General features: G+C 44.1%; 1 protein-coding gene across 3 annotated transcripts in view; it reads right to left on the reverse strand.

Moving 5' to 3' along the window:
- Positions 1–9897, reverse strand: part of LOC111080796 — a 34692-nt gene extending 24795 nt beyond the window's left edge. The window contains exon 1 of one of the 3 annotated variants that reach the window (XM_022376613.2): positions 9253–9897. In XM_022376613.2, the coding sequence (XP_022232305.2) occupies positions 9253–9276 (24 nt within the window). In that variant the 5' untranslated portion in view covers positions 9277–9897. The remainder of the gene's footprint in view (positions 1–9252) is intronic. The other 2 variants (XM_022376612.2, XM_022376614.2) reach the window with 2 other exon arrangements.
- Between the last annotated feature and the right edge of the window lie 1286 nt (positions 9898–11183).

The following is an 11183-nucleotide window of genomic DNA, read 5'->3' on the forward strand; positions in this document are numbered from 1 at the left end:
ATGTCGACCACATCAGGCAGATAATATATTAACCTGTAGATATAGCCGCACACACAATAGATATTTCCAATAGCTATATATACATACGTATATGTATGTATGTATATCTGTATATTCCAATATGGAATTGAAAATACACCATTAGCTGGCAATTCTCGAGTACATTTTCAATTGAAACGAAGATCGCGCGCTGATTGATGTTTATGGGGCATAATTTGTTCTCGAAAGAACAGATAAATATATACATATACATTACCAGTATGTGTGTACATTTAGGGGGCAAAATCTGTGGGTGGGTGTGAGGCAATGCCTGGATTGGGTAATGGTTGCATATTGCACTCGTAAATGTCTTAAGTTCAAAGTATATTGCAAAATATAAATACGGAAAACAAACGGTGGCTTTGCTTTTTCCTTCGTTTAAATTTTGAACTGAAAATAGTCAATAATTAAATGTTAAATTATTTATAAACGATTGACGAAATGCATTATTAATGCATTTCAAATTTTAGAAATAAATTTGACGTAAAATCCACCATCTGCGTTTGTTTGGAGCCATAAATGATCTCATTATTGAATATTGATTGCATTTTTGCGTTTGTGTGACCCGAAGACCACCCGCAGGTTTTTTCGACCACCTGAAAATAATTTCACATACACATATCGCGTCCGCTTCTCTCTATATACCCGCACAAAAGTGAAGCTTTCAATTGCATTTTCTTTTGTGATAGGAATACCATAGATATATATTGAGGAAAATTCCATTTAGAGCACAAGCGACTTAATAAGCCGGGGCCACAAAAACTCATTACGCTGCCAACAATTCGATGAAAACTGATAGATTCTCAGAGGGTGGGTTGATGGGGAGGCCACAATAGAACAGAACATCAAAAACGATTTTCAAATGCACTTTACAAAATGGAATGAGGCAATGGGAACCTTTTGCGAACGTCCTTGCCACATGCAATGCGACCAGCGGACACACGGCAACGGGCAAATCAGTGGGAGGGGGCAGCAAACGGTTTAAATTGTGGAACCGCAATCGAACCACTGCATTGCAGCGCTGCGATTCTTGGAATTCTGCCCCTCTTCCACCCATCATAATTTTCCATTTTCAATTGCTATTGCAATTGATTGATAATCGTTTCTTTTTTTTTTTTTGATCGCTTTGCCCTTAGCCATGGCATTTGCTTTTGCTGTTGCTGTTGCAGTTGTTCGTGTCTTATAAATTATTCATGGAATTCATTTCGAATTGGCCGCTTAAAATGACCGGAAAATTGCATTATATACATTGCAAACGGTTAGGGGTGGGTGGCTGGTTGGGCTTTCCACTCGAACATGTCACTTGTGCATTAAGGTCAGCCCTGGACATGCCATGTCACTGATGTCCGGCACTGTCTCTGGTATCCCCCGATGGTCGCCATATCACTGGCACTGGTGTCCTGCCCCGCGGCAACAAAAACATTAAATATACATGCCCCTAGTGCCATGGCTCTGGCTATGGCACTGGCACTGGCTATGGCTCTGGCCTGTGCATACGGCACTGAAAAGTGTCACGAAAACTGTTAAAAAGCGCTTCAGCAACTTTCACAATCAACAAACATGACAAAAACTGGATGTCCCCTCTACCCGCAAGCGAAACAGAGGCAAAAGCTAGTGTCAAATACAAATACAAAAGGATGAAATGGCAGAAACTTGCTGCATAAGTTCCACCGAAAAGGGTTGAAAGGGGCTGAAGGAAAGCCTGATGGTCAGGGTGGTCAATGGGGGGTGGGGGGTAACGGTAGGGATGTCTGGAGGCTACGAAGGGGTTGGGAGGGTAGTGGGCGACCAGTTAGTAAGCACAAAATGTTGTCAGGCTAAAAGAATAAACAATGACCAAAATACCAGCATCTTGAAGGCAGAAAAGGCGAAACTTTTATGCACTTTTATTTTTAGCTGTGGAAAATATACCACATGAAAAGCTTGCAATTAATTATTAACTAAACATTGGCAGTTTCATATATTATTCAAATAAATAAATGAATGTTAAATGAATGCAAAACAACATCCAAACTATTGCACATTAATAATTGAATACTTTCGCTCTTTTCCTCGAGTGAGAAAAAAAACGAATCATCCACCGAAATGTCTTTCCACGCCCCCCCATCTTTCCACCTTCTCACTTTCAGTCATCGAGATGCACATTCCCATAAAAAGCATTCAGATTCAATCAGTTTTCCAGCAAAGAATCACTCAATAAACGCTTTATGGGCCCATCTGAATAATCAGCTACTGTATCTGTGTGGAAAGTGCGGGCTATAATGCCCATTCGAAGAGTATGACGACAGATGAAATGGCTGTTGAAATGTAATTTTTAGTGGCTGGACATCAGAGATGCCAGAGACGACAGAATGCATTCGCATTCGGTGGCCCGGCACATGTGGCACTCGTACGTTGAGGCGCAAATGACAATGAAAAGTGCTTTGTGCACGTTTTAGTGGGGCTCTCTCTGTCTCTCTCTTTCGCTTTCTCTTGCTGTGTTTCAGTGTGTGTAGCTGTGTGTAATGTGAGACTTGGGTGAGCTAAACGCAAATAATGAAAGTAGAGCGGGAGCCCTACCTCCTTCTTATGATGGAAGGGAGCAGGCAGGCAGCGAGCGGCAGCAGTCAACAAGCGAGCGCCAAGTGAAAGTGGAAAGTGCACTCGACAGAGCAGAGCTGTGTGGTGTGTGTGTGTGTGTGTGTGTGTGTGAGGCTGCAGAAGTTCTTTACGCGTGTGAGAGGGTGTTTGGGGTGCTTCTGCATCCTTCTGCACGTGTGTGTGGCAAGTTGTTGGGGCGACGGCTGCTGCCTGTTACTGGAAAATCCTTCTGCGGCACTACTTATGCCGCATACTTTTATGGGCGCTCAAGATAAATAGCTGTGGGTTCCGTTCTCCCCTCCTCCCTCCCCTCTGAAGAACGGCACTCTCACCTTTCGGGAAAAAAAGTACTCAAGTATTTTTCAGTGGCAAAAAAAGATGAGCAAAAACTTTGCGAAACTCGAAACTCGCTCTGGTCATAATTATGTTAATTAAGTTGGGGGAACAAACAAAAGTTTTCGCGCAGTATTCCACAGTACGAACATATGCCACGAAGGCGCACAATTTACGCCGCTCAAGTGAGGCGAACGATTTAAATTTGAATTTAAATAGCCTTCACGCGAATGGGCTTTTCCTTTGGCTCTCCCCCAAATCGGCTTTCCTTTGGCTTTCACTCACATGCGCTGTTGCTTTGGCTTCATTGGGATCGGCTGCTCCCTTTTGCCCTTCACTCGACTTCGAGGGATTCTTCGAACATACACACACACACACACACACATGAACCTAGAAGGGTGTTCCACGTACTCGAGCCACGTTTTTATTTGCATATCATTTAGCGTTCGTAAAGGCTGAGGAATGTGCCCGGGAAAACCCAAGAAAAATGCCTAAGACAAACTACCTGAATGCATGTGCGTACACTCAAAGAAATGAATCCCCAATTCCCCACTATACACTTTCAGAAAACCAGAAGAGGAGCTGCAGATTCATTGTTCTAATGGAAACTAAATGAGTAACATTCAAAGAAAATTGCTGTATCCAGAACATACACTTAAGTACACATATTTGTATGCTCTCTCCCCTCAAAATCCTCATACCCTCTCTCCAAGAGAAGGTTACAGCAGGCAGAAGGCAGCAGAGGTAAAGCAACTCAGTCAGCAATATGCTTTAATATTAAATGTCTAACGAACCGTAAGAAATATGAACGTGTTATATAGTTTGATGTGAACGCATTTCGGTCCGAATGTAATGTTAGAAATCATTCGGGGATTTGGGGTGCACGTTGGGAATGGGAATGGAGTTCTGCTGGGCAATCTGGGGGGCGTGGCCTGGCCAAGTGCTCCACAAGGTTGAATGGACATGGCATTGAGCAGCATCCAAGTGGGCGGGCTGGCAGTGACTGTGTGGTTGGGTGGCTTCAAATCTTGTCTGCAAATAAACTTTCCGCAAACTTTGATTAAGTTCTGCTCTCAGAGCAGGCACTGAGACTTTCTCCAACCTCGCTTTCTCTCTATCCCTCGCTAAGTGAAACTTTTGAGAATCATTTGCCTAGAAGAATATGTTTGTCCGGGAAACCTAATGATTTTCACAGTTTAATTGCTCACTCTCAAAAGTTTTTAAGTGAATTACGAGAGTATTTTCGTTGGAGTTTCTACAGAGATGTTTTCTTCTCTTTGTGCGCAAGAGATTTATTCATCAATCATCTATGGAATTGTGTGCAAGTTTTTGGGCAAATAACATCTGGAAATAAAGTGAAGAAATTGACAGGATTCCCTTGTCTGTTCATTTAATATTTGATTATATATGTATATATTCCCTGCTCTATTTGCGCACAACTTTAGTGGCAAACCTTGTTCCAGTTACCGTCTCAAGCTCAAAATTGTTGCGTCTTCTGAGATGTTCTGCTGCTATGCTCTGCGCTCTGAGAGCTGGTCTAATGTGATGGTGGTGTCTCCCCATGGTACTGTCCCACATGAATGTATCTGTGCCAGAGTCCTGCCAGGGTATCTGTGAGGTGTAGCTTTGTGTGAGGTGTCTGTGCATGGAGGATACGTGTCTGCCTCTCTCTCTCTCTGTCTCAGTTTCTGTGTATGCAGGGCGTATGAAGCAGTTCTTCAGCAGAGGAGGCACAGCATTCAAATTTAAATACAAATGTTGCACGTGCCCTCGTACAAGCCGTCGCCGTGGTAGGAGATATATCTCTGGCTATAACGTTCTAAGGGTGTGTGTCTGTATATATATGTATATATTTAGATGTATGTGTGAGAGTGCGCTCATTTGGGTGATTGCGCTGCTAAGGTTTAATAAAGCAACACCAAGACGACGCGTCGTCGACGAGCACAATTACGTGGAATTGAGTGAAGAAATGGCTGCCATTCCGGAGAAGGTACCTCTTGGCACGGGCACGGGCACGGGCACGGTTACGGCTATGGTTATAATAAAGCAACTTGCTGGCATAATTGGCAGCCCCAGCCCTCAAAGCAGGAAAAATAAAAAAAAAAAACGAAGCCTGCGCCACACACAGAACTTAAAATTGAAATGAAATGAAGTGTGAAGCGGCAGGCGGCAGCCTCTGAATCCTGACTTGGGTCCTGCCCTGCAAAATTATTCATCTGCAAGAGTGTGAATGTTCCGCAGGATCTACCAGGATGTGTATCTAATTGTTTTTTTTTTTTCGGTGGCGGCTGGCGTTTGTTTAGCTTAATTAAAAGGCCCAAATGCAAACACCAAAATGTGCGCGTGCACAAAAATGTAATTTATATATAGAACCCGGACAGATGCTATAGATATCTTTTTATTATTTTTGCCAGAGGTTTCCGCGAGTTTTCGTTTACCTAATTATGCCCTGGAGTTGGCCACGTGATAGGTCAAGACAGTAAGTCGAAATTCGAGAGGAAATTCACCATGATACCCAAAAAAAAGGAAGGAAAGTTTCCTAGTTAATCATCAGTTAAAATAGGGATTATAGAATGAATTTCAGATGCAATAAATGCTAGCAAAAACCTATTGAAATTGCTGTGGAAACCATTTAGAAAACCATTATACCAATTCATAGTTCCCTTTAAAGATAGTTTCTCTTTCACGATCACGACACTCGAAGGCATCTCTAATCTGCCACCTGCTGCTGCTGCTGCTGCCTGACTCCCGTTGACAGTTGCCTGTGTTTGGATGTGCCACTGCCACGGCTACGGGGCCTGCCAGCGCCCCCCTTTTGGTGTGTGTTGGCCAGCAGTTTGCACAGCAAAAAGCAATTTGGTTTGCCAGCAAGCGGGCTCCTCCGCCTTTGACAGCCTTTTGTGTTGCTTTTGGAAACAGCTATTGTTGTTGTTGTTGTTGTTCCTGTTGTGAGTGTTGTCGCTGTTGCTGTATTGCGGTGTTGACACCCCGCTGGCTTTGGCACTTCAATTTTATAGCGACAGCCGAGGCATCAACAGCAGCAGCCAGCCAAACACACACACACACACACAAAAAAAAATAAGGAAAATTCGCGCATCCTCCATCGCACCTGCCTAATGGTCCGTTTGGTCCGTGCCATAACCGGACATTGGGCGACCATAACTTTAATATGCTTACGCAGAGAGAGAGAGAGAGCGAAAAAAACAGCAATGTAGATTCCTTTTTTCATTCAGTTTTTTTTGGTACATAATCTAGGCTATTAAAATTCAGTGCTGCGGTATGACAGTGCGTATACGTAATGCGGCATGATTGCCCCCGCAAATTGGGTATTCAAAATGGTTCAGTAATTGCCGAGATTTGTGAATGGAAAGGACAGAGTTTCGAAGTTTTTTATGGGTTGATTTTTTTGTGCTGAATTCCTGTAAATAAAACCACAGAAAACAAAAAATCATTCATTCATCCATCATCAAGCAGCTGCACTGCCATCATCTGCAGTCTGGCCCAGACACAAACATTTTCCTAATGATTGTGTGAGAACTAAGCTCCTTAATCAGACCTGAGGGCAAACGCTTCACACCCATCCATCCACAGCCATCCATCCGCAAAAACCATAATATTTTCTGTGGGTGATGCCTGTGGCCTTGGCTAAAAGTTGTTTCCCCAGCATAGTTTTCCTACCTCCCCGGACATTTTCGTTGCCCCAACACTTATCCCCATATGCCCTATCCCGCTGTACATTTTCCTTACCCCCTTTCTCACTCACTTTAATTAAAACGCCGAACAAACACGAAGGCTCTCTTCTTCGAGTGGATGGATGGATGGATGGCTGGCTGGCTGGCTGACACTGGCTCTGGCGCTGTCATGGAAGGAATGTCAAGCCTATGGCCATCAATCAAAATGCCTAAATAAAATGTTTGTTCTCTCTGCGCTGTACCGCCCTACTTCCCGCCCTCGACAATGTCTTGGGGTTTTCCGGATAATAATGTGCATTGACTGGAGAGGAGCAGCTCCATCGAGTATGCAAAAGTATTCGAATCCAAATGTTTGCAGCTGTCGAAAATGAAGAGACCATAAAATGTTGCTGTTGCTGTTGCTGTTGGTGGCGCAACCCAGGAACAAGGCGAATAAAATTTATTGCCCCTGTTGTGATAAACGTGACGCGCTATGGCTAAAGGCCACGCCCCCTTGGGAGGAGCACAAGCAAAAAGAAGGACACTTTCCAAGGGCCTGTTACATTTGATTTGTGTGTGTGCGCTGCTGTATCTGCAGGATGTAAATGAAGATGGGGGGGAACTCTCACTCGCTCTCTCTCTCTCTCTCTGTGTGTGTGTTAGACCAAAAGGAATCTTTGAAATGCGAATGCCTGACAACAGGTTAATGTGCCCCCAAAGAGTGGGCTGGCAGGGAAGTAGTGGTGGGGTGGCATTTTGAATAATGAGGGGCAGATTGATGATCTTTAATGGCTGAACTTCTAGCGACAAGTTGCCCAAATTAAGTTGTACGCCGAACAGTGTGCAAGATAAGTTTCTGCTGAGATATTAGCCTGGCTAACAGATGGGGTTCCTCCCACGGCAGACTAACTTTTCAACTATAAATTTTCGAGTTTTTATGGAATTTCATTTCCCCTTTTCCCTGCCTTTTCCCTCTCATTTCCCTACCGGGGTTCAATCAACTTCAGCATGAACGCATTTTCCATGCCCAAATTGGTGTCCAACCTGGCGTATGCTTGATATTGGCCCCGAAATTCCCTTTCCCCTATTTCCTGGCCCCGCTTCTTCACCGTTTCGTTGCGTTCCGTTCCGTTCCGTCACGCCAATCGCTTTAGTAGCTTGTTTTGACATTTTTCCCTTTTCAGTTTTTCCTTTGTTTGTTTCTGCCATTTTTTCCGGCATTTTCCGTCGCTTTTTGTTCGCCAGGCTTTTCATACCTTTGCGCCTTGTTGCAGCCGCTACCTCCCGTTGGCCCAAAATAAGCCTAAGAGCTAAAAAATTCAGACTGGAAAAAAAGGGAAAAATTCCGCGGAAATTCCAGCAACTGCATTTGCATTTCATTTTTCACTGCTTGCTCCGCGCTTTCTGGTTGATTTCTCTTCATTTTAGTTTCGTTCTTTTTGTTCTTTTTGCTGGTTTTTTTATTTTTTTTGGTTTTCGGGGATATGCTGGCCAAGCCAAAAAGTTGGTCAAATTCAAGGCTTAGATAAAGACTGTTTGGAAATTAATGCGAGATTTCTTACATTCTTTGGTTTTCCGCTGTCTGTTTTTGGCAGCAAACTTGGCTTTTCACGATGGCAGTAGATGGTCTGTGATAAGGTCTGTGTCTGTTGCTGTGGCACTGTGTCTGTGTCGGTTTCTGTGCTCAAATTTAACCTTAAGAATTTGGGCCAGTAAGCGCGTAAAAGGGAAACCCCCATGCACACACGCACACAAACACACACAGGACTCTGTACATCACGTGCATGTTGTTGTTGCTGCTGCTGCTGTTGGTTCGCATTTCGCAGGAGGCAATAATCGTAAAATAAAAATTCGTGCCAAGCCACACAGAAGGTGACCAGATACCCTAAGTATTTGCCAGTCGATTGAGCATATTGGCTATCGATGGCAGGAGGGCTTTACTTTGGGGGTATCTGAGGCATCTTCTCTCTACCACCCACAAAAAACAATTGAATTAAGCTGAGTTATTGCAGCTGATCTGCGATACAACCCACAATCTATATCCTTTCCAATAATTACATTAAATATTCCCAGAAATTAGGATCAGAAACTGTTCCTCCCCACTCGCTGGCGACAAGGTCAAAAAGCTCTCGCTTAATATCCTGCGGCAAAAGGGTATTAGCTGCAGAGTCCCGTCGACAGGCAGCGTCGCCATCGATGAATGTTGGGAAAAGTTCAAAGAGCGCAAAATTCGATGGAAAATGAAAATAAATATAAAATTAGCAGTAAAATTACTCACTGACGGGGCAGATGAGGAGAAGAGACAGCAGGATCAAGGAGGTTAGGGGTTAGGGGTTAGGAGTTAGAGGCTAGCGGATGTTCTTGGAGGATACAGAGTTGGCATGCAAACGCGTTAAAATGCGAAATTCAATTTGGTGGAGAGTCAGGACAGGCAAAAGGACAGGCATGCCAGCGAAGAGTATCCCTCCCGCAAAAATTTGGTGAAGTATGTTTGCTTTTTGTGTGCAGGGAATTTTCTGGGGTGGTGTTTCGTTTGGTTTCGTTTGGTTTCGTTTAAAGTGTTCAATTTTAAAGGCAGGAAGGATGACTGTATTCTGTGCGTTGGATGGGGGGCAGATGTTTCACTCACCACAATGCGCCTGACACGTGTCATTTTGCGGTAATCGCCCAGCTTGAGGCTTGGCAGGCCAACAATTTCCCCGGGATTAGAATGTGCGGAATGAAGAAGCGCCTCTCTCCTTCCGGGCAGATTTCTGGATGGTCGCCTGTCAGCGGCACTGCAGGACAGTATGTACAATTAGCGACGGCAAAATGCAGAGTTCAGTGCCTCGTCAGCAGCGCTTAACACTCCACTCAAGTTCCTTTTCTTTCTGGCAGCAGCAGCAGGAGCACAACACTAAGCAGCACACTCGAGTTCCACTTTATCTATCACTGGTATTGTTTTTTAGTTATTTTTTTGTCCACAAAAATATTCAATTTCGATTTGATTTGGTGTTTCTCCACGGGCTTTTGCTTGAGTTTCTCGTATTCTTGGGGCCCTGTTCAACGGAGCTCTCTCTTCTCTCTCTCCCTCAGTATCGACCGCTGCGCCAAAAGTCTCAGATGAAACTGAATGGGGCCCGAGATTGGCACACAGATGAAATACCCCTGGAAAATACATGTGGCCAGGCAGGCCAGGCCAGGCCGCGTCGCGCCGCACCGCCAGACTCGGGCAGAGCAGAAACACAGCAACAATACTGCGGCAATGAGAGCGCAATGGCTCTCGCTCTCTCGGGTACTCTCTCTCTCTTTCGTTTTAACTGTTGTTGTGCTCTCTGCACACGTTGCGTATACGTTAAGGCAGAAGCAAAAGCCAGCTGGGGCGCACAGTGGTCTGGAATATAACAAGCAATGCATGAAAGTCACGTGTGGAAAAAAACATTAATCCAAAATGGGATTTAGCATTGGATAAACTAATAAATAATAATTAATATATAATAAAATACAAAATTTTAGAATGAAACTTAAATATTTTTTAAACGAGTTTGGATAAACTAATACGAATCTTTTGCTGCAGAATAACATAGTTCCCCTTGCAGCACCCTTTCCGCCCACTGTTTCGGCTCCTCTTTATGCCCTGCATATTTTCTTGCAGTGTAAAAGATATGGCAAAAAGGCTCGCTTGGCTTTTACTGAGAGCACATGCTGCTCGGAGAGAGCGCTTTCTCGAATAACAGTTTTATTTTTACAAACAAATTGAAGAACAAAAAAAAACAAAAAAAAGGAGAAGCACGCGGCAGAGCCGGGCACAGAGCGAGCACTTAGGTGCATGGAGTACGGGGGGAGTACGCACAGTTGGAGTAGAAGTTTTTTTCCATGCTACTCAGAGAGAGAGAGAGAGAGGAGCGTATAAAGAAAGACAGCACGCTAAGTGGGTGGCTGTATGTGTGTCGTGTCTATTGGTGTGTGCGTTTGTTTAACTGTTTGTTTTGTTACATTTTCCTGAATTTCGTGCGGCAGGCAGGCAGGGGGCAGGGAGCAGAGGGGCCCCAAAGTCGAGAAATTCAAAAATCAGACACACTGCAAACTTGTTGAAGAAATATTTGTACATATTCGTGTATGTGTATTTTTTTTTTGTACACTGAGTCCTACATTTATTCGCACACTCTCAACAGCAGAGCTGGATGGCTGAAATCTTTTATGGGGTCTTCGGCTATTAAACAAATATCCCCCACAAATATTCGTGAATTCCCTCAGCTTGCAGAAGTTCAAAGTACACACATTGTACGAATAAGTTTCCAAGGTACATGTGTCCAATATATGGATTCCACATTTATAATTTCAGAATTTAGCAGGCAATCAAGCTGTTGAACTATATTTCGGCATGTCGCACTTTGTCACAGTACACAGAAAGTTATTGCTGAGCAAACTTTGCCCTTGAGCGGGTGTGCGGATAAATGTTAGAGCGAGTGTACATGGGAGACTAAGGTGTGTGGGCAGCACTCTCCGCTGCAGGCAGTCGTCTCCTCAACTAGTAGAGCGAAGTGGGGGTGTGGGAAAGGGGTATCCTAGTCTATGAGT

Source organism: Drosophila obscura, unplaced genomic scaffold, assembly GCF_018151105.1.
Source record: "Drosophila obscura isolate BZ-5 IFL unplaced genomic scaffold, ASM1815110v1 contig_179, whole genome shotgun sequence".
NCBI lineage: Eukaryota > Metazoa > Arthropoda > Insecta > Diptera > Drosophilidae > Drosophila > Drosophila obscura.